Source organism: Triticum dicoccoides, chromosome 3B (assembly GCF_002162155.2).
Source record: "Triticum dicoccoides isolate Atlit2015 ecotype Zavitan chromosome 3B, WEW_v2.0, whole genome shotgun sequence".
Taxonomy (NCBI): domain Eukaryota; kingdom Viridiplantae; phylum Streptophyta; class Magnoliopsida; order Poales; family Poaceae; genus Triticum; species Triticum dicoccoides.
In genome coordinates this window covers 532,978,259-533,000,938 of record NC_041385.1, presented here as the reverse complement: position 1 = coordinate 533,000,938, position 22,680 = coordinate 532,978,259, and the positions used below count along the sequence as shown (strand labels likewise).

The 22,680-nt window shown below is 47.6% G+C and overlaps 1 protein-coding gene and 1 long non-coding RNA gene across 3 annotated transcripts; both read left to right on the top strand.

Annotated features, from left to right (window-relative positions):
- The first annotated feature begins 1,961 nt into the window (after nt 1-1,961).
- On the top strand, nt 1,962-7,799 carry LOC119276931 (protein SPA1-RELATED 3-like). 2 transcript variants are annotated; one of them, XM_037558098.1, is made up of 7 exons: nt 2,018-2,740; nt 2,824-2,981; nt 4,405-5,350; nt 5,445-5,591; nt 5,718-6,029; nt 6,516-6,575; nt 7,237-7,799. In XM_037558098.1, the coding sequence occupies exons 1-7, from the start codon at nt 2,243-2,245 to the stop codon at nt 7,423-7,425; spliced, it is 2,310 nt and encodes a 769-aa protein (XP_037413995.1). In that variant the 5' UTR covers nt 2,018-2,242; the 3' UTR covers nt 7,426-7,799. The 2 variants fall into 2 exon arrangements, with proteins under 2 accessions (XP_037413996.1, XP_037413995.1); XM_037558099.1 differs by lacking the exons at nt 6,516-6,575; nt 7,237-7,799 and having other exon boundaries at nt 1,962-2,740; nt 5,445-5,614; nt 5,718-6,014.
- A 3,933-nt stretch (nt 7,800-11,732) lies between these two features.
- LOC119282666 lies at nt 11,733-12,050 on the top strand. The gene is made up of 3 exons (XR_005138823.1): nt 11,733-11,779; nt 11,842-11,877; nt 11,995-12,050. It is a non-coding gene; the product is annotated as an uncharacterized LOC119282666 (long non-coding RNA).
- The last annotated feature ends 10,630 nt before the right edge of the window (nt 12,051-22,680 follow it).

Here is a 22,680-nt window from a genome sequence, read left to right as displayed (position 1 = left end):
TAAACCCCCCTAAAATGAAATCTAAATCATAATTGAGTCTTTCAATTCTTAGGCCGTGCTTGTGCCGGTTGAGCTCTTGCTGTGGTGCCACTGTCGTAGACTCCTCCCGCCACTTCTGTTGTCACGCACCACGTCGGACGCGACCGAGCTCCTCCTCGCGCCTTACTGCTAGCTAGCTAGCGCGTTGCTGCTCCGCCAGTGACCAGCGGCGAGCTCGTTTGGAGCGAGCGTGTATGGCGGCGAGCGGACGGCATACGGCAACTCGCGTGCGGTGGCTGCAGCGAGATTTGACCAGAATCGAGCTCGAGAGGCCATAGCGCGAGAGAAGCGGTTAGGGCTGAAATTTCCCTCCCGACAAGGATAAAGAATATTGTAAAGGATGACGAAATCCCACATATATATATATATAGAGAAATTAGGCTCATGGATGTGGGATCTAAAAAAAAATCTCGTGACGCCAGATTTGATGGATCTGTTCTAACCGAGGATACGAGATGAATCCCGTAAAATGACTTATTACGGACCCCCGGACTATGGGATCATGCTGTAGAGTACAACCAACCGCCAAATGACCAAACCGAGTGAGGTTGAACTTTCAACTGACTCAGCCGAAGGAGAAACGAACACGGAGAGGACCAGCCGTAAGCTGGGTGTGGCTGGCTCTGGCCTCCACATATGCGCGAGCGGCTGGTCCATGAGTTGGTTTGACTTGCGAGACCAGCCGGCCATGGACACAGCTCCCACCTGCCTCGGATAATACAATACATACTGTTCAATAATTGTGCCGTCCACTCGTCGACTCAAGCAAATGGATATGATACAAATGGGAACATGGTTACGCTAATCCAACCCTGCAAGGGTACCACTTACGGCTGGTCCTCTCCGCCAGATCGCGATTAAACTTCTAAAGCAAATTCCAGAGTCAGTGCGGCCGTACCCGGCATGGCAAGGTGAGCGGAGGCAGCGACGCGGCACGAGCCCGAGGAGCCTGCGAAAGGATGCGTGGCCCCTGCATGAGCCGCCTCGACTCCCCCGCTGGACGCGCGGCCGCCGTCGCGCCACGTAGGCCCCGTAAAGCGCAGGCGGTCGCTGACTGGCGGAATGTATGACGTGGGCCCACCGACAGCGACCGGTCACCCAATAGAGTAGTTAGCTGCATTCATTGATTAGTCGCCAGCCGGCTCTCCCTAATAATCTGCCCATGCGATGATCCTGCGCCACGTACCGTGGAATTGTCTATCCAGCACCGCCACTACTTTAACTGCCGGCGCAAGATTCACGCTCTTACTTTTGCGCTAATCTCGCGCGGGGCCCGGATGTCATCGGCGGCGGACGACGTGGGCCAGCGGTGGCCGCAGTCTTCTACTACGTACTCCCTCCTTTCATCTATATAGGGCTTAATGTGTTTTTAAGACCGCCTTTGACTATTGACAAGATTAATAGCACATGACATGCACAATGTAAAAGTTATATCATTGAAAGCTTCTTTCACACACGAATTTAACGACGTGGTTTGTGTAAGTTGCATGTCATATACTATTGCTCTAATATTTGGTCAAAGTTAGCCTCGAAAAATGCATTAGGCCTTATATAGATGGAAGGAGGGAGTACTGCCGTTTCGGTTGTGGCTAGGCTACGCCGTGGTGGATGCGGATCAGATCATTCCTGGAACCGAATCAGTTGAGCGGAAGGAAAGGGTAGCACGCCCATGGAACGGGAGGGAGGCACGTATATCCCTATCTTTTTGGTGGCGTGGAGGCGGCCTCCGTTTCGTCCGTTTCTTTTTGGTTAGGTTTGGTGTCTAGTGCAGGGGCACTGTACCACTGGGACTACTGTGGTGGCAGTTCGCGGGGAGCGCTGGTCGCTTGGCGGCCTCGAAGCTGAACTAATAACAGCGGGCGGGTGTGCAGTTCGAGGGGCAAGGCAATGGGTTTGTGCGGCTGGGAGTCGGCTACCGGAGCGAGGGCGAAATAAAGGAGCAAAGGAGGAGAGGAGGACCCTCGCTCCATTTAAAGCGTGTTTGTGTGGCTCGCTGCTCGCCTCTCGCCCCCGCCCTCAAGCACAGTCACACGCTCGTCTCTGGTCGGCTCGCTGCAGCGGCTTCCTTCAGATCCTTATCTTCTCGCCGCTCTGGGGCCATTTGTTGCGCGGATGGGGTCCGGGGAGCAGCGGGTGCAGTCGGAGGCGGCAGCGAACCGGACGTGATCCGGGCCATGGGGTAGAGCGCTGCGGGCAGTCGGGCATGGAGGTGTCCCGTGGCGGTGCTGCCGCCGGCGGAGGGGCGCGGAGGGGGGAGGAGGAGGGAGGAGAGGTGAGCCTGCGGGAGTGGCTGGACCGGCCGGGCCGGGCCGTGGAGGCGCCCGAGTGCCTGCACGTCTTCCGCCAGGTGGCGGAGGCGGTGGCCGACGCGCACGCGCAGGGCGTGGCCGTCGGCAGCGCGCGCCCGTCCTGCTTCGTCGTGTCCCCGCCCTTCTCCCGCGTCGCCTTCATAGAGTCGGCCTCGGGCTCGGACGCCTCCGGCTCCGACGCCTCCGAGGACGCCGACCACGACGCCGAGCCTCCGCGCCGGGGTCACGGCGCGGGCCGAGGGGGGGAGGAGCGCGGCGAGAAGGGGTTCCCGCTCAAGAGCGTGCTGGCGATGGAGCTCAATTGGTACACTAGCCCCGAGGAGGCTGACGACAGCGGCGGCGGCGCTACCTTCGCCTCCGACGTGTATAGATTAGGCGTGCTCCTGTTCGAGGTGCGCTGCTTCACATGAATATTCTCTTAGTAGTACTTTTCGGTGCGATTTCCGTTGCCAATGCTTTTCGCCTGTCGTCGCAGTTGTTTTGCAGCTTCGAAACGTTGGAGGAGAAGATGCGGGCAATGGCCAATCTGAGGTACCGCGTGTTGCCGCCACAGTTGCTGCTCAAGTGGCCCAAGGAAGCATCCTTCTGCCAGTTGATGATGCACCCTGTACCGGACACCCGACCCAAGATGAGGTTTGTGTGTGTCATTTACATTTATATTGTGTGTAAAGTACCGCCGAAAACAGGGTTGATTGTTTCACATTGGGCAGCACGAAGTAGTTTACTACTAGTAGTAGTTACTCGTCGTCCTACATGTTGAGACATCACCTTTTTTCCTACATGATTAAATAGTGGGTTTATTCATACGTGAACTACCGAGTGTTGATGACTAAAGCAAAAAACACCTGTCATATGAATTGTCCCACTCAAGCAGAGCACAGTAAGATTCATGATCCACTAACGCTGGAGTTAGTCTCGGTACAACAAACCTTATTCAAGTTCCATCTTTAGAATGAGTGCACTTGCATGGACATGCCTTTTATGACGTTCTTTTGAAATTCAGTTCCTTCATGGCTATACTTATGTTTGCAGTTTAAAAACACTAGTCTGGCAAGTGACCTAACCTATGTGCCGGAATAGATCGACCCCCCTACTCGCCACCCAAACCAAACATTTTTTAAAGATCTATATGCTGGATATTACTCTAATTAATATCGGTACATGTACAGTGTTTATTGAATATGTGCTATCTATAACATTTGTCCATGAAATTGAACACAATCAACAGTGCCTCTTATGAAGGTCTTGACGAATAACTGTGCTATGGAGGTTTTTGTCTAAAAAAATTCAATGCACTATTGCTGAAGTGAGTTGATTAGCATTAAAAAAATTATCATTGCTTGCACGCTATTGCAATACTTAGCGATCTCATTTTACATTTTAGACACACACCATGTACCACCATTTATTTTCTGGACATATAGTACTTTGAAAAGTATGTAAATGGTTCATACATACATGCTTACTTATGACAAAGGCACTTGCACATTTTGAAATTTGTGAAAATATTTGTGCATGTGCATTGCGCAAAGTTACGTGTACTACAACAAAATATTCAAATTTATGCAAACACAGTTACAGTACTATATTAGTTATTCATCTCTTGTCTTGTATAGAACACAAGTGTGCGTGCTTTGGCACAAAATTTTGCCACGGTATATTTGTTCACAGCACATATGATTTATTTTTGAAAACATTTAAATTTTTCCTGGCCCTTATTTTAATTTATGTACTTTAGTCTAGAATGCACATAGTGGCCACGGCAAAAACCAAAAGAACATGAAGAAAGAAAGAAAGAAAAAAGCCTAACGGGACAAAGTGAAGAAAGTAAACTTGGAGCCAAGAGCCAGGCCGAGTCAGGTCCTCGCTGATCTTGCTTTGAAGTTACGATGACATTGTTTAAGAAAATATGGTCAGTAATGTTTTCTATACCAATAAGTCAACTTGAAAAAAGGATATTATCCTCATTTCTTTCCTTCTATGAGTTAGTACCTCCATTTGTTTGACTGTGTTGATGACCTGATTTTTGATTTTATTTCTTCTTTTTGTTCAACAGTGAGGTGCTACAAAGTGAGTTCCTTAATCAATCAAGGAATAGTTTGGAAGAGCGCGAGGCAGCTCTTCGGTTACGTGAAGAGATAGAAGAACAAGAACTGCTGCTGGATTTTCTTCTCCAGTTGCAGAAAAGAAAGCAGGATATAGCAGACAATTTGCAGGACACTGTCGCCTTTCTCTCTTCTGACATCAATGAGGTACTCCACCGGCAGTCAGCCCTCGGTCAGTGTGGAAATTTCTCAATTGAGTTGGATAAAGAGGTGTCCTCTGGAACTGTTGAAGATCAGAGTGACTGTGGATCCAGAAAGCGTTTCAGACCTGAACTGCACGCTGTTGATATGGAGGAACACAGTCGTAGTCTGGAAGAATGTTCTAGAACAGTGCCATCATCTGTGGTAATTCAGGAAAGTGTGTTGTCAAAAAGCTCAAGGTTAATGAAGAACTTCAAAAAACTAGAAACAGCATATTTTCTAGCAAGATCCAAGTTGGCAAGGCAAGTTGGCAATCCACTGAGAAGTTGCGATCAGGTTGTCAAGAGAACTACTGGTTCAGCTGTTGGAACTGAAGGGAGTTCAATAGATGATTTTGCTTTAGAAGGGCATTCTGGTAGAAGACAAGGAGGTTGGATGAACTCTTTTCTTGAAGGATTGTGCAGGTACTTGTCATTCAGCCAGTTGAAAGTTCGGGCGGAACTGAAGCAATGCGATCTGCTGAACTCATCAAATTTAGTATGCTCTGTAGGCTTTGACCGGGATAATGAGTTTTTCGCAACTGCTGGTGTAAATAAGAAGATAAAAGTCTTTGAATATAATATGATCGTAAATGAACACCGTGACATTCACTATCCTGTGGTTGAGATGTCTAATAAATCAAAATTAAGTTGTATTAGCTGGAACAGTTACATGAAGAGCCATATAGCATCTAGTGACTTTGATGGTCTCGTACAGGTAAGCTCCTTTGAGGAATTATTAATTTTCACTTTCCAGTTGAAAAGGATCATTATAGCAACCACATTATGAGGAATATCTCATTCTTTTTCAGGTTTGGGACGTTACTAGGAGCCAAGTTTTCGTTGAAATGAGGGAGCATGAGAGGCGTGTGTGGTCAGTAGACTTCTCACTTGCAGACCCAACCAAATTGGTTAGTGGGAGCGATGATGGTACTGTGAAGCTGTGGAGCATGAATCAGGCAATTCTATTCTTGCACCTGCTGTATGTCAGCTTTTGAATTATGATAATGTGGTTATCGAGCTTGTATGCGATGGCAATAACTTTCTTCCTACATTACAGTAACATTTTTCTATGAACTCTGCAGGCTGGGAGTGTTGGCACTATCAGAACAAGGGCAAATGTCTGCTCAGTGCAATTTCAACCTGATTCAGCTCGCTCCATTGCAATCGGCTCTGCAGATCACAAAATTTACTGCTATGATCTTCGCAACATACGGGCTCCTTATTGTACACTAGTTGGCCACACAAAGACTGTAAGCTATGTCAAGTATGTAGATGCATCAACCATAGTATCTGGTTCCACTGACAACTCATTGAAGCTTTGGGACTTGTCTACGAATCAAGCAAGAGTTATTGACAATCCAGTTCAAACTTTTACAGGGCATACAAATACAAAGGTTAGATATCCTGCATTGATTTTTGTTCTAGCTGTACTATACTTGTTCTCTTCTCAGTGTATTGTTCTGGAAATGATTATAATCAATCACAGCCATTATCAACTCTTAATTTGATTTTTGTGGCCTTGAATCATGGCATGGTTACCTTTTTTTTCCCGGCATATTCAGTTACAGCCGTATTTCATCAGTATAGCTCTGTCATCAGATAAGTCTTCTTTAAATTATTGACGCTGCTTTAGTACAACTTTGTACTAAAGTTGTACTAAAACAGCGTGAATTAATTTGGATCGGAGGGAGTAGTATTATAAGTTTCAGCATGCCACAATTAGGTCTTTGCTTCAAACATTATTTTTCTTATGCAAATATATTTTTGACATTTGAGATTAAATGTACCTCATTTTTGTTTTCGTATACTTTTGAATTGCTTCTGGCTTAAAGGAAACAGTCTTTTGCTCGATGACTAATTTACATATTCCTGTTGAGCAGAATTTTGTTGGCCTTTCCATTTCTGATGGATACATTGCTACTGGGTCAGAAACAAATGAGGTATGCATTCTATGTCTGCACCAACTTTTTTTTGCTGAATTCTGAAGATACAGTTCTATAGAGAGCCAACCTTTAGATCAAGGATAGGGCGTGTAATGTGCACTCCAACCTGGGGTCCTCTCTCCTCCTGGACCTGTCCTTTTTCATCTACTCCCTCCGTTCGGAATTAGTTGTCTCGGAAATGAATGTATCTAGAACTAAAATACGTCTAGATACATCCATTTCCGCGACAAGTAATTCCGAACGGAGGGAGTACATCTCTACCAGCCTTTATGCATTCACTGGAGTGAGTAATGACTTCATGTGGAGACAGACAAAAATAATACGTAGCAAGTGAAACGCTAATGCAAACAAGTTCCACCGTTTGGCTGAAGGGAGATAAGATGGTTGCATATTGCGCGCAGGACAAGCATGTTTGGCATTATGTGGCAAGATTTGGCAATCTAAAATATAAAAATCAAATATTGCCAAATTGGTGGCAGAAGGAACACTCCCTACGCTAACACAGAGGAGATTAACATGCCAATGCTTATGTGCGGCTGTGCGCACAATATTAATTATTTTGATTTTTGATAATCTCATGCATGTCTGTAGTTTTTCTTTCTCTTGGATGTGTAGCAAGTAAAATGCCTAACTTTCCATCCTTGACACTTTACATCAGGTTTTTGTCTACCACAAAGCATTTCCAATGCCAGTCTTGGCGTATAAGTTCAATGTCACAGACCCAATATCAGGCCAGGAGATCGACGATCAATCACAGTTCATTTCGTGCGTGTGTTGGAGGGGGCAGTCTTCGACACTTCTTTCTGCTAACTCCAGTGGGAACATTAAGGTCTTAGAAATGGACTGACCCTGTACGGAAGGGCGAGTGTGCTGCCTGGTTTCGAGTAGAAATGGACCGACTTCAGTGACTTGTTATCAGGGGAATGTGCATGTCTTGCTATTTTATCCCTTCAAGGCAGAGGTGGGAATAGGGTACCCCAGAGTTGGGAACTAGTAGGGTGGTAGTGTTAGCTGTATCAAGAGTTAGCGTAGGATTACAGGTTAGCGTCATAGCAAACGTAGCATAAATAGTGAAGGTATTTGAGATGTTGGGGTGGCCCAAGGGTTTTGTACATCATTGGTTTCAGGTATACTTGTATAGGCAATCAATCCGAGTCTTCGGCTAATGCTGGCCTTTGGTTGTTGCAGTCCCTTTTAATTCTACTTGGTTGCTTGATGTTCCCTTCTTTTTTTCCTCAAGAAATCTTGTGTTGCAGTTATGTCACTGTTTTAAGCGTAGAAGTTCTGATTAGTCCTCTTTTTAGTTGTTCCTTTATTAGTTTGCGTTGATAAGCTTATGTTTTTAGGGGTGTCCTAATAAACTTGCATAGTTTTTAGGGGCGTCTTGATAAATTTGCATAGTTTTGTAGCAATGCCAAATGCGTAATTTGCATGGTTCTGTAGCAATGCCAAATAACAGGATCGTGCTGATGATGTATATTCGGATTTCCCGGGGTTACGCCTAACCAACACAGTCTTGATCAACCCAGTACCTTAGTTATTTCCGTGGTTCAGTACAGAGCGCTATGATCTCTGACTCAGTTGTTTATCCGAGATGTAGTATATATAACAGGAATTTACGGATTATCACTTGATAGCTGAAAAGGTGGACTAAACCATGCAGAAAGAGTGACCAAAACAAAATGGGTTGTGGGTTGCCTATGGTATGCACAGCACAGAACGACAGTTGAGTCCCACCCTAGCAAGCATGGCACACAGGATTGTTGAATCTTACGAAAAGTGAAAGCATGATATAACCATGTTTGATGAATGCAATCCCTCCCCCACCCCCTGCACTCAAAAAAGGCCAGCAACGACTTGGGCGCAAAGGCTATAGAGCGAGTCTTCCTTCGGTTGTTGCGGCCCGGTCCATTCGCGCATACTTAAAAGAAATTCATTAGAGAAAAAGAAAGCAAAATGGGTTGCACAAAGAGTGGACACAAACAAAATGGGTTGCGGGTTGCCTATGGTATGCATAGCACAGAATGGCAGTTGAATCCCACCCTAGCAAGCGTAGCACATAGGATTGTTGAACCTTAGAAAAAGTGAAAGCACGGCATAACCATGTTTGATGAATGCAATCCCTCCCCAAACCCCTGCACTCAAGAAAGGCCGGCAATGACATGGGCGCAAAGGCTATAGCTCGCTTATACCGAGTCTTCCTTCGGTCTCTCCTAAAGTGTCTATAGTTGCGGGCCGGCCCGTTTGCGCATACTTCAAAAAAATTCAGTAGAGAAAAGAAGAAAGCAAGCGGGGATCGATCCCAAAATCTCGTGCACGCAGTGTAGCTCACTAGGCACAATCGTGTTAAGTACTCCCTCCGGTCCTTTTTAATTTGCATATAAAATTTGTCTGAAGTCAAACCTCGTAAAGTTTGACCACTTCATAGAAAAAAATACCAACATTCACGATGTAAAATCAATATCAGTAGATGTGTCATGTTTTAAATTTTCATACTGTATAACTTTAGCATGGTAGATGTCGTGGAATAGTCACGTCAGATGTCCTCGTGAAAGGACTTAGTTGTGGAGCCATCGCAACTAGGAAGCTTGAAGGGGTTAAATCGGGACAAGGGACACGAGAGAGTTTATACTAGTTCGGCCCCTTACGGTGAAGGTAAGGCCTATGTCTAGTTGGGTTGGTATTGATGTTTCAATGACCAGGGAGCGAGATACGCTATGCCCGGCTCTCGATGAGTTGTTTCTTGCCCTAAGTCGCCCGCAGGTCGTCCCCTTGTATACACGGTTGATCCCTGCGGCTTACAGAGTCCCGGCCGGCTTATAAACAGAGTTCGGCTCGGTGACCAGTTAAATCTACCTTACGTTACAAGTTTTGCCATCATGGCGGTTTACTACAATGGGCTTAAGCCGCCCGTGGGCCTTAAGCTCTTTATTGAACCGCCATCTTCATGCTTGGTCTTGGGCTTCCTCTGATGAGTACTCTTTGCGTAACCCGGCCCCTCCTGGGCGGCTTACACAAATAGTCATATCCCTAACATTAGGCCCGAGACTGATTTGAACCTGTTCATGTCAGTCTAAAAATTATTTTAAAGAATTAAATCTTCAGTCTTCTGACTATATAGTGGGTTTTTGTTAACCCGCCATGACGTCATCTTCTGGATCCGTCTTAACTCGGCGTGACGTCGTTCTTCCTTTAACTCATTTTTTATTCCATCAAATACTTCAACGGATCTTTTCTTTACTGATCACTCCGAAGATCGAGGCATCGGGGCCGCTGGATAATAATTGTTATCTCCTCGTTTCCTGCGCCGTCTCAGTCATCTTCTCCCTATAAATAGCCACGACTTAGGTCTTTTCCTTTTTACCCTTTCAGTCGTCTTCTTCCTCTCCTCTCTGCCGCTCAAGCTCCGCCGCCGTCACCCTCGACCCCCTCGTCTTCGTCGACTCAGGCCGCTGCATCGACCTGACTTTTGACCAGAGATCAACGACGGGCCTCCGCAGTTCATCTTCATTCGTGAGTTCCTTTCTTCTCTTTTCTTAGATCTATCTTGATGCTCTGCCAAGTTCGTCGGGTTCATCACCGCCCCATGCACACCCTTGCTAGTTCGCACTTCCACAGCCTGTTTAGATCATAAAAACTATGCAGAACTGCTGCGGTAGTTGTTTGCGTTGATCTTGTATAAAAATAGATCTCATTTTTCTTGTTTGGAAACCTCCTTTGAATGCATGAACTTCTCTGCCCTGTTTTTAGGTCTAGAAATTTTCTCCTTCAGAACAATAGTTTGATCCATAATAAAGGCTGTTGTCCGTGAGACTTGTTTCTATCACCTGGAAAGCTTCTTCTGGAAAACTTATTTTATCACCACTGTCTAGGTGTCTGGTTTAAAAAATCCTTGAATGACTGTTGATCCTGATAGCGGCTTAAACTTTACTGCACAATCACCCTTATATCATTAGGCCCCTTGCTTAAGCCGCTATTTTAAATAAATTTGAATATTTATCCCGGGTTAAATGTGAACCGGAACTTTCTTACTTTGTCATAGGCCACTGCTGTTATGGCTCCTAAGGCGGCCAAGGCCCCTGTGACTTGCAACTGGGTTCCATCCACAGTCACCAAAAATAAACTTGCTGAGTTTGTGACATCTGGCCATCTGCCAAAAAAGGAGGTCATGTCCTATCGTGCCCCTCACCCGTCTGAAGAGATACCTCAACCCAAAGACGGGGAGGTAGTAGTTTTCACAGACCATATGAACCGGGGGTTCGCCCCTCCCGGCTCAAAATTCTTCAGGGAAGTTCTGGATTTCTTTGACCTGAGGCCTCAAGATATTGGACCCAATTCCGTGTCCAATCTGTGTAATTTCCAAGTCTTCTGCGAGGTATATTTAGGAGAGGAACCAAGTCTGTTGCTATTTAGAGAGCTTTTTTACTTGAACCGGCAGAATGAGCGCGCCAACGGGCCTAGTCTTGAACTTGGTGGCATCTCAATCCAGCGGCGGAGAGACTGCCTTTTTCCTTATGCCGAGCTGCCGAGTCACCCAAAAGACTGGAACCAGACGTGGTTCTACTGTCAGGACACCTCTCCGGCTAACGAGAAGCCTCTGCCCGGCTTTCGCGCCCCGCGTCTTGAGTCCAATCATCATCTGGCGGACAAGTTAACTGCTATTGAGCGCCTGCCTCTTAACCCCATCATCAGAAAGATCAAGGCCCTTTTAGGCAACGGGTTAACTGGTATTGATTTGGTCCGGGTCTGGGTCACCTGGCGGATACTACCATTAAGCCGCCGCTCCGGCTTAATGTGTACTTACACAGGCGAAAAGGACGACTCAATGCGTCATAGTCCCGAGGACTTACCAAATGATGTGGTAGATGCTACAGTCCAATCGCTATTAAAGGAGGGCACTGTAACCAGTAATACTTTCAGCTTGCTTCCCTTCTGCAAGAAGAATCCGGCTCCTGTAGTAAGTTACTAGTCTTCACAAATACTCTTTAATATGTTACCTTCTGGTACTTATGATTCCTTGTCTTTTTCCCCAGGCCGATGACAACTTCTGGAAGGTCAAGTATGACCATGAGGCTGCAAAACTGGCCCGGGCGGCCAAGAAGACCGAAAGGAAAGCCGCCAGGACGGGTACCTCTAAAAAGAAGAAACCCAGCGCCTCTGATATGCTTAAATTGGACGACTCTTCTTCAGATGAGGAAGAGGTAATCTTTTTGATTTTCTTTAACTCCTTTGCCGTTACCTTACTGACATTTGATCCCTTCAGGAGGATACTGGGAACAGTCAAGCAGCTGGCGAAGAGGTAACTATAATTTCCTCCGACTCAGAGCCTTTTCCAACACAAAGAATCCGAAGGGTGACCCCGAAAGTAAGGTTTTCACACCCTCTCGCTTACCAAGATCCTCAATTTCTTTTGAAGCAACAACAGCTTGAGAACCGGCGGCAGACTCGGGCCAACCAGGACGCAGAGCTTTCCTCCGGCTTACCCGATGTAACCAGGAAGCGTCAGACCGAGGTTATCTCCGACTTACGTTTTGTTTTACCCTTGATGGGTTTGATTCGCCAACCTCTCAATTCATCTGACTCCGACTATCAGGATACCTCCCCTTCTTCTGATGAGTCGATGCAATCGAACATGCCGGCTTTCAAAACGGCTCCCGGGTAATATAACCTTTCCTACTTTGAGGTTATCCATACTTATACTTTGATACTTATCTTTCCACTTTGTTTGACAGCTTGCAAGTAAAGCCCAGCAAGAGGGCAAAGAAGAATAAGCCGTCCCAAGACCCGGTGGTTACTAAACCGGTGCTTGACTCATCCGTTCCAGACAGATCCACCCATCAGCCACCGCCTGAACCGGCTTCTGACATTCCAGAGCCAACTTCTGACCCGCCTGCAGAGGACGTGATTCACAACTCGGATGACCCGGAAATCCCTAGCCCGGCCAAGACGGCTGACCCGGAAGTTGAAATAGTGAAGAGCCAGTATGTTGAGCCGGGCCGGCCTACTGCCCTTGCTCAATGCACCGCCAAGGAAGAGTTTGCCCAACGCCAGAAGTCCTAACAAGACATCACTGATTACTCTCACCTAAGTATTGGTGACATAGTCTCGGGCTATCTGAACCAAGTACATAGTAGTCGTGACCTGGAAATTGACATGGTGAAGCAAATACAGCATAAATCTGAGGTAAAATTTAAGCTTTCACTCTGAATCTTACTTACTGTACCAGCCCCCAAGTCTATTGCTTATGAATGAATATGCTGTAGACTTAATAATTTGCTAGCTATTAGTTTTGTCCGGTTTAAATTGAATATGTTTAACCCGGAGATAACATGAAACTTTAAATTTGGGTTACATTAGCCCCCAAGTGTCAAGTACCTTTACTTGTAAAGTGCTTGAGACTTAATATGTGTGACTTGGTAAAATAGACTAAAGATTCTTTAAACATACATTAGCCCCCAAGTGCCAAGTATCTTTACTTGTAAAATACTTGGGACTTAAATGTTATCTTACCAAGATTCTTACCATAACCTGATGTCAATGCAGGCCACCGTAAGTCAATTTGAGGCGGAGATTGCCGATTTGAAGAACCAGTTGAAAACCCAAGAGCTCGAAGCTCAAAAAGCCAATTCCAAGTTTGAATTCAGTGTCTTGAACAAGAGAAGCTGAAGAAAAATTTTGAATCGGAAAAGAAGGCTTGGGTTGATGAGAGGGCTTCACTGGTGACCCGGGTTGAAACAACGGAGGTATCTCTTGCCGAGGCAACAAAAGAGTTGTCCGACTTAAAGCGGCACATATCCCAAATTGTCTCAGCTATCTTTGGTAAGCCGCTCATAAATATTGTAATCCTTCAAGAGTTATCGTGATAGTTGCCTCCGACTTACTGTTATACCTGTGAATATGCAGGCCCCAGGAGTACCAATCTGAAGGAAAATATGCTTGTCAAGCTGAAGGCAGTGTACACCTTGGCAGAGCAGCTGTACTCCGGGTCACAGCGTGCGTTGACCGCTGTGGCTTTATCAAATACCTCTCCCCGGCTCCTGCAAGACGTGTTGAGACATCTGTCGGTGCTACCTCAACGCATTCAAGACTTAAGGCGGGCATCCGCAAGAGCCGGAACCGTGGCTGCGTTGAGTCGGGCAAAAGCATGGGTGCCAGAGCTTGACCTTGCTGACCTCTCTCTTGGATACCCAAGTCTTAAGGAGGACGGCACTGCTTTTGGCGAACAGGACTTCACTGCCTGTGTCAAAGTCGTACGCCCTCTAGCGACTCTCATTGGGGAGGATACTGATCTCACCAAGTATTCGCCGGGTTATGATAGCGAGAATCGGAGAATCCCAAATGTCCCATATGACCAAGTCTGCCTGCTCCCTCCAACGCGTAAGCATACCTTTGCCCCTGAAGTGGACCCGGCTAGTTTAATAGATGATGAAGCTGAATTTGAATCTTTGAGCGGCATTGACTGGGCCTCGTCCACCTTCCAGGACATAACAACCGAAGGAGAGGCGGGGAAGGATAACCCAGAGTCATCAAGCCAGCCGGAGGAATGAGTCGCCAGCCGGGTTATAACTTGTTAAAGAACAATGCTTCACTTATTCAGACTCGGGGAGTCTTGTAATAGGATAGAAAAAACTCCTTAATGCCTGTCATGCCTTATGGTACTTATTGCTTTTGTTAAGCTGCCAGTACTAAATTCATCTTGCTTATGTTAATCAAGTGTTTCCTTGATATTTCACCTTGCTCCGTTTTAACCTACACGTAAAACAGGCAAGGCTTCCTGGACAATTTACTGCACCAGCAGGTTATAGAATATTGATAACTCGGACATGATCAAAAAATCATGTGTATAAGCCGGTTCATGATTAGTTAAAACATAATCATAACAACATACCTGCGACCCTTTTTGATAACCTCTCCGGCTCATATAAGATTTTACCTGGCACTTGTTAGAACCTGAAGTAACTAATATAAAACCGGAAAGATCAAAAAACCATCTCCTCAAGAAGGTTTCAATGATAGTGAAAATAGTCATACTTGCAAATGTTCACAGGCTCCTGATTCGAATACGATCAGAAAACCGTTCCAAAGGGGTTAAGCTAAGATTCGGATACGATCATATAGCACCCAGTGGCTTTGGCGATGCCGATCAAGTGGGTATCGACAGCTATGTTCTCTTTGGTTCGAATACGACCTATGTTTGAACAGGAAGCCCCCAAGTGAACATTAGAGTTGTTTAGTGACGCTGATTCGAATACGATCCATGTCAGACCCAAAGGGGTTAAGCTATGATTCAAATTTGATCAGGAAGCCCCCAAGTGGGTTTGGCAATATGCCGATCAAGTGGGTATCGACAGCTATGTTCTATTTGGTTCGAATACGACCTATGTTTGAACAGGAAGCCCCCAAGTGACCAAGGCTAGATTCAGATATGATCATAAGCCGAACCAAAGGGAAAGCCAGATTCAGATATGATCCGCCCCCTGTTGGCAGTGTTCATCACCTGATAAAGAAAACATGAAACATTCTTTATGGGAAAAAAGGAAAGAGGTCCTGCTTTATTGCTTTATATAATATGTACATTATAGAAAGTATCTTAAGAAGTAACTTAAGTATAGTAAGGCCGGAGATGAGCTATATTCCAGGGCCGGCGGGTCTCCTCCTCCGATTTAAAGGAGTCCTTACGCTCTCGAATATCAATGAGATAATATGACCCGTTGTGCAGATTCTTGCTGACCACAAAGGGTCCTTCCCAAGGCGGGGATAGCTTGTGCATATCAGACTGATCCTGGATGAACCGGAGCACCAAGTCGCCTTCCTGAAAGGTTCTGCTTCTAACCCGGCGGCTGTGATAGCGGCGCAGGTCTTGCTGGTAAATCGCCGAGCGGGCTATTGCCAAGTCTCGCTCCTCGTCCAACAAATCAAGTGCATCTTGACGAGCCTTTTCGTTATCCGCCTCAACGTAAGCCGCCACACGGGGTGAGTCATGCCGGATGTCACTTGGCAGGACCGCCTCTGCTCCATAAACCATGAAGAAAGGTATGTATCCCGTAGATCTGTTAGGCGTAGTGTTGATGCTCCATAACACGGAGGGTAACTCCTCCACCCAACAACCCGGAGTCCGCTATAAAGGGACCAAGAGCCGGGGCTTGATACCTTTCAGGATCTCTTGATTAGCTCTCTCGGCTTGACCGTTGGATTGAGGATGAGCAACAGCCGAAACATCAAGCCGGATATGTTCTCTTTGACAGAACTCTTCCATGGCACCCTTAGAGAGATTAGTGCCATTATCAGTTATGATGCTATGTGGAAAACCAAAATGAAAGATCACCTTTTTTATGAACTGAACCGCCGTGGCTGCATCACATTTACTGACCGGCTCTGCCTCAACCCACTTGATAAACTTATCCACTGCCACTAGTAGATGTGTCTTTTTGTCCTTAGACCTTTTGAAAGGTCCAACCATGTCAAGCCCCCAGACTGCAAACGGCCAAGTAATTGGGATCATCCGCAACTCTTGAGCCGACACATGAGCTCGTCGTGAGAACTTTTGACACCCATCACATTTACTGACCAGATCTTCCGCGTCAGCGTGAGCCGTCAACCAACAGAAACCATGACGAAAAGCCTTGGCCACGAGGGATTTTGACCCAGCATGATGGCCACAATCTCCTTCATGAATCTCACGGAGTATTTCTTGGCCTTCCGCAGGTGACACACAACGTTGAAACGCGCCGGTGACGCTGAGGTGATGTAATTCGCCATTAACAATCGTCATGGATTTGGAGCACCTAACGATTTGTCTCGCCAATGTCTCATCCTCCGGTAATTCACCCCGGGTCATATAAGCCAGATAAGGCACCGTCCAATCTGGGATAACATGAAGAGCCGCCACCAGCTGTGCCTCCGGGTCTGGCACTGCTAAGTCTTCCTCGGTAGGTACCTTGACAGAAGGGTTATGTAACACATCAAGAAAGGTGTTGGGCGGCACCGGCTTACGTTGGGATCCCAACCGGCTTAAAGCATCAGTCGCCTCGTTCTTCCTTCGATCAATGTGCTCCACTTGATAACCCTGAAGTGACCAGCCACAACATCTACTTCACGACGATAAGCCGCCATGAGGGGGTCTTTGGAATCCCACTTGCCTGACACTTGTTGAGCCACCAAATCTGAATCGTCCAAGCATCGTACCCGGCTTAAGTTCATCTCCTTAGCCATCCGGAGACCATGAAGTAATGCCTCATATTCAGCTGCATTGTTAGTACATGGAAACATAAGCCGGAGTACATAACAAAATTTGTCACCTCAAGGGGAAGTTAACACCACTCCAGCCCCCGAGCCTTCTAGCTGCCTGGACCCGTCAAAATGAATAGTCCAGTATGTGTTATCCGGCTTCTCCTCAGGTGCCTGCAGCTCTGTCCAATCATTGATGAAGTCCACCAAGGCTTGAGACTTAATAGCTGTCCAAGGCATGTATTTCAAGCCATGAGGCCCAAGCTCGATAGCCCACTTGGCGACTCGTCCTGTGGCCTCTCTGTTTTGAATATGTCTCCCAAAGGGGCAGAACTTACCACAGTTATAGGATGGCTTTGAAAATACTGCCTCAACTTCCGGTTTGCCATGAACACCCCATAAACAAGCTTTTGCCAATGCGGGTACCTTTGCTTGGATTCAATGAGCACTTCACTGATGTAGTAAACTGGCTGTTGAACCGGATGTTCCTTACCGGCTTCCTTACGCTCCACCACGATGGCAACGCTGACGGCTCGTGAACTGGCAGCCACATATAATAGTAAAGGCTCTTTGTCAATCGGAGCCGCGAGAACCGGTGGCTCAGACAGTTGTCTCTTTAAGTCTTCAAAAGCAGCATCAGCGGCCTCACTCCAAATAGAAGTATCAGTTTTCTTCATCATCTGATATAATGGGAGGGCTTTCTCACCGAGCCGACTTATGAACCGACTTAAGGCGGTGACGCGACCCGCCAGTCGCTGAACATCATTGATGCATGCCGGTTTAGCCAGAGAGGTAATCGCCTTGATCTTCTCCGGGTTAGCTTCGATGCCTCTGTTGGACACCAGAAAGCCCAAAAGCTTGCCTGCAGGAACACCAAACACGCATTTGGCCGGGTTAAGCATCATCTTGTAGACCCGGAGATTATCAAAGGTCTCCTTTAAGTTGGATATCAAGGTTTCCTTTTCTCTGGACTTCACCACAATGTCATCCACATAAGCATGGACATTACGCCCAATTTGGTCGTGCAAACAGTTCTGCACACACCGCTGATAAGTCGCCTGGGCACTCTTGAGCCCAAATGGCATAGATACACAGCAGAAGGCTCCAAACGGAGTGATGAAAGCCGTCTTCTCCTGGTCCTTAACTGCCATCTTAATCTGATGATAACCGGAGTAAGCATCCAAAAAGCTCAAACGCTCACAACCCGCCGTAGCATCAATGATTTGATCAATACGGGGAAGAGCGAAAGGGTCAGCTGGACAAGCCTTGTTTAAGTCCGTGTAGTCCACACACATCTGCCAGGTGCCATTCTTCTTGAGGACGAGCACCGGGTTAGCCAACCACTCCGGGTGAAAAACTTCAATGATAAACCCGGCCGCTAAGAGCCGGGTGACTTCTTTTCCAATAGCTTTCCGTCGTTCTTCATTAAAACGGCGAAGAAACTGCCTGACCGGCTTATACTTTGGATCAATATTGAGAGTGTGCCCATCGAGTTCCCTCGGTACACCCGGCATGTCAGAAGGTTTCCATGCAAAGATGTCCCGGTTCTCACGGATGAACTCGATGAGCGTGCTTTCCTATTTGGGATCCAAGTTGCTGCTGATGCTGAACTGTTTAGAAGAATCACCCGGGGTAAAGTCAACAAGTTTTGTCTCAGCTGCCGACTTAAACTTCAACGCCGGGTCATGCTCTATAGTTGGCTTCTTCAGGGATGTCATATCCACCGGGTCAACATTATCTTGATAAAATTTGAGCTCCTCTGCTGCGCAGGCTGACTCCGCATAAGCCGCGTCACCTTCTTCACACTCCAATGCTATCTTACGACTGCCATGTACAGTGATGGTGCCCTTGTAACCCGACATCTTGGGCTGTAAATAAACGTAACATGGCCGGGCCATAAACTTAGCATAAGCCGGCCGTCCAAACAGAGCGTGGTATGGTCTTCTGATCTTAACCACTTCAAACATCAACTTCTCAGCTCGGGAGTCATGTTCGTCTCCAAAAGCCACCTCCAGCTCAATCCTACCAACTGGATAAGCCGACTTACCAGGGACAACTCCATGGAAAACCGTGTAGGATGTTCTCAGATTTTTATCAGTCAAACCCATGTGCTGAAAGGTCTCGTAGTAAAGGATGTTGATACTACTATCCCCATCCATGAGCACCTTGGTGAATTTATACCCACCAACCTGAGGCGCCACTACCAAAGCCAACTGACCCAGGTTATCGACCCGCGGAGGATGATCCTCCCTGCTCCATATGATGGGCTGCTCTGACCACCTTAAATAATGAGGGATTGCCGGCTCAACGGAATTCACAGCCCTCTTATGAACCTTCTGGTCACGTTTGCACAAGCTAGTGGTAAACACGTGATACTATCCACCACTCAACTGCTTCGGATGGCTCTGATAACCCGACTGTTGCTGCTGCTGTCCACCTTGACCAGACTGCTGCTGACTGTTGCCACCTGGATGCCCCTGAAAACCGGAATTTGAACCGCCGCCCGGGCCATGAAAGCCGCTGGCCCCTGAGCCGCCACCAGATCCTTGACCGCCGTCGTAATTGTTGGAGTTTTTAAACGCCTTCATGATCGCGCAATTCTTCCATAAATATGTGGCCGGCCGCTCCCGGGTGCCGTGTCTCGGGCAAGGCTCATTGAGTAGTTGCTCCAGCGATGGGCCTAACCCGCCGGATCGTGGCGGTTTACCCTTACGTCTCGGATTGTTACCTCGTACATTGGCATTGGCCACAAACTCCGGATTACCGTCCGCCTTACACTTATTGCCGCCTTGAGTCCCCGGGTTATGCTGCTGACCCTTTCCATTACCGTTCCTTTTTCCCTTCCCTGTCTTCTCATCGTCAGACGCGGGATCCTTGGTACTATCAGAATTGGCATATTTGACTAAAGCCGCCATCAACGTACCCATATCCGTGAGGTCACATTTAAGGCGCCCCAGTTTCATCCTCGGCGGCTCAAAACGGCAATTTTTCTCCAGCATAAGGACCGCAGAGCCGGCATCCATCTTATCGGAGGAATGAATTATCTCCTTGACCCGGCGTACCCAATGGGTGGTGGATTCGCCTTCCTCTTGCTTGCAGTCCGTCAAGTCCACAATCGACATGGATTGCTTACAGGTGTCCTTGAAGTTCTGGATGAACCGGGCCTTTAACTCGCCCCATGAACTAATGGAATTGGGTGGTAAGCCTTTTAGCCAAGACCGGGCCGTTCCATCCAACATCATGGTGAAATACTTAGCCATTGCCGCGTCACTGACCTCTAGCAGCTCCATGGCCATCTCATAACTCTCAATCCACGCTCCGGGCTGTAAATCGGCCGTGTAATTTGGTACCTTTCGAGGTCCCTTAAAGTCCTTGGGCAGACGTACATCGCGCAGAGCCGGCACCAGGCAAGGGACTCTGCCGGTTCTAGTGGCTACTCCCGCCTCAACAGACGTCATTGGATACTCCGGGTGATCATTCTCCTGACGTACTTGGTCCTGTGCCAGATTATGGCCTCCGGGCTGGTTACGTCATTGTGCATTGCTTGACAAAGCTTCCAACTCCATGCGTCTGCTGTAACTCGGGCTCCGGTTCTGGCAGGTGGTGCTACCCAGGGCGGGGGAGTGGAATGAATCCTGTCCTGGCTGTAAGAATAGGTCTCCTGCTGAGCCAGGGCTGTCTGGAGGAGCTCCCTGACCCCCCGGGTCTCCACCGCCGTCGGGTCATCTCCTTCCATAGGAAGAGCCGCTAAACGCACTGAAGCTGCGATCAAGTTCTCCATGGGGTTGGAAAAGTGACCCGGTGGAATCGGCACATAACGCGGTGGTGGCATGCTCACGTGAGGCGGCACCATATCCCTAGGCTGAGCCGGTCCTCCTGTTCCGGCTGTCATAAGCTGATCGGCATCTGGTGGGTTACTAGGACTGGCTCCGGGTGTAGCAAAGAGAACCCGGGGATCGTAATTCGGAGGTAAACGGGACTGCGTTTTTTGATGTCTCCTCCTCATTACCTCATTGGATGCGTTTAAGCTCATCGTGAGCTGGTAAGCTTCTGACTGCAAGCGCTGTGCCCGGGCGTCGAGAGCCGCCCGTTCTGTAGCTAATCTAGTATCCTCAGCCGCCAAGGCCTCCTTGGCCTGAGCTATCTCCTCACGCACCTGAGCTACTGCTGCGTCGTGCTCATCCTTGTCGGCAGGAATAACCGTAGCGGTTAACAGGGCCGTAAGCTTGTCCATGAGATCCATCAGCACCTGAGCCAGTGGGCGCACGGGGCCGCCTGCCCCGGCTGCTCCTGATCCGGACGTGATCGCTGCGGCTGCCGTAGAGTTTGAACCGGGCTGAGTCCCAGCCATGAAGATTCCGGCCCATCTTAGCGGCTCATCGGGGTCCGGAATACTGATGCCATCGGAACAGCCCCCGAGCGTGCCGTCTTGTACCTGATACAATGCTGTTGAGCCGGCGGACGAGTCACCGTCTGAGAGGGCGGCCGTCTCACCCCCATCTTCAGATCCAGAAAGTTCCTCTCCGTGGACGCAGCCCACGAAGGCACGCCTCATGACTGGCTGAGTCCGGATCTTCCTCGCACGCTGAGCCGTCTCGACGAGGTCGGTGCAGTTGTCCGGCTCAGGACCCGGCTCACCGATCCGGCCGATGAAAACGCGGATTCCGCCGAAGGGGACCCGGTAGCCGTACTCAATTGAGCCGGCGTCGGGACCCCAGCGTTCGTCGTCGATGTAGATCTTGCCGCGATGACTCTTGGTCATCCGGCCCACTACGTACCCCTTGAGCCCTTCGAAGTTGCCCTTCAAGAACTCAAATCCACCATGCGCTGGCCCCATGGTGGGCGCCAACTGTCGTGGAATAGTCACGTCAGATGTCCTCGTGAAAGGACTTAGTTGTGGAGCCATCGCAACTAGGAAGCTTGAAGGGGTTAAATCGGGACAAGGGACACGAGAGAGTTTATACTAGTTCGGCCCCTTACGGTGAAGGTAAGGCCTACGTCTAGTTGGGTTGGTATTGATGTTTCGATGACCAGGGAGCGAGATACGCTATGCCCGGCTCTCGATGAGTTGTTTCTTGCCCTAAGTCACCCGCAGGTCGTCCCCTTATATACACGGGTTGATCCCTGCGGCTTACAGAGTCCCGGCCGGCTTATAAACAAAGTCCGGCTCGGTGACCAGTTAAATCTACCTTACATTACAAGTCTTGCCATCATGGCGGTTTACTACAATGGGCTTAAGCCGCCCGTGGGCCTTAAGCTCTTTATTGAACCGCCATCTTCATGCTTGGTCTTGGGCTTCCTCTGATGAGTACTCTTTGCATAACCCGGCCCCTCCTGGGCGGCTTACACAAATAGTCATATCCCCAACAGTAGATGTTAATATTTTTCATATAAATATGGTCAAACTTTATGAAGTTTGACTTCAGACCATTCTTATATGCAAAGTAAAAAGGACCAGAGGGAGTAAGTAGCACGTGACCAAGTTGAAGGGAAAGAGCTGGTTTTTCATTGTTTTTTTCCTTTTTTTCACCAGTTTTTCTTTGTTTCTTTTTATGGTTTTACTGGGTTTTTTATAATTCCATTTTCTTTGTTTTTTGGGATTTCTTTGTTTCTTTCTCGTTTTCACTGGCTTTTTTTCATTGCCTTTTTTGTTCTATTTCATTTTTCTTCGATTTTGTTTGTTTCTTTTCTCATTTTCCATCGGTTTTCTTTTGTTTTCTCTCATGCTTTCACTGTTTCTCTATACACATTTCGTTATATCTAATACATTTCCTAGTAGAGTTTAATATTTTTTAAATATAAGATTAACATTTATAGAATAAATGGTCACAGTGGCGGAGCTTGGGCCCATATCTTGGCGGGGCAATGGGATAGA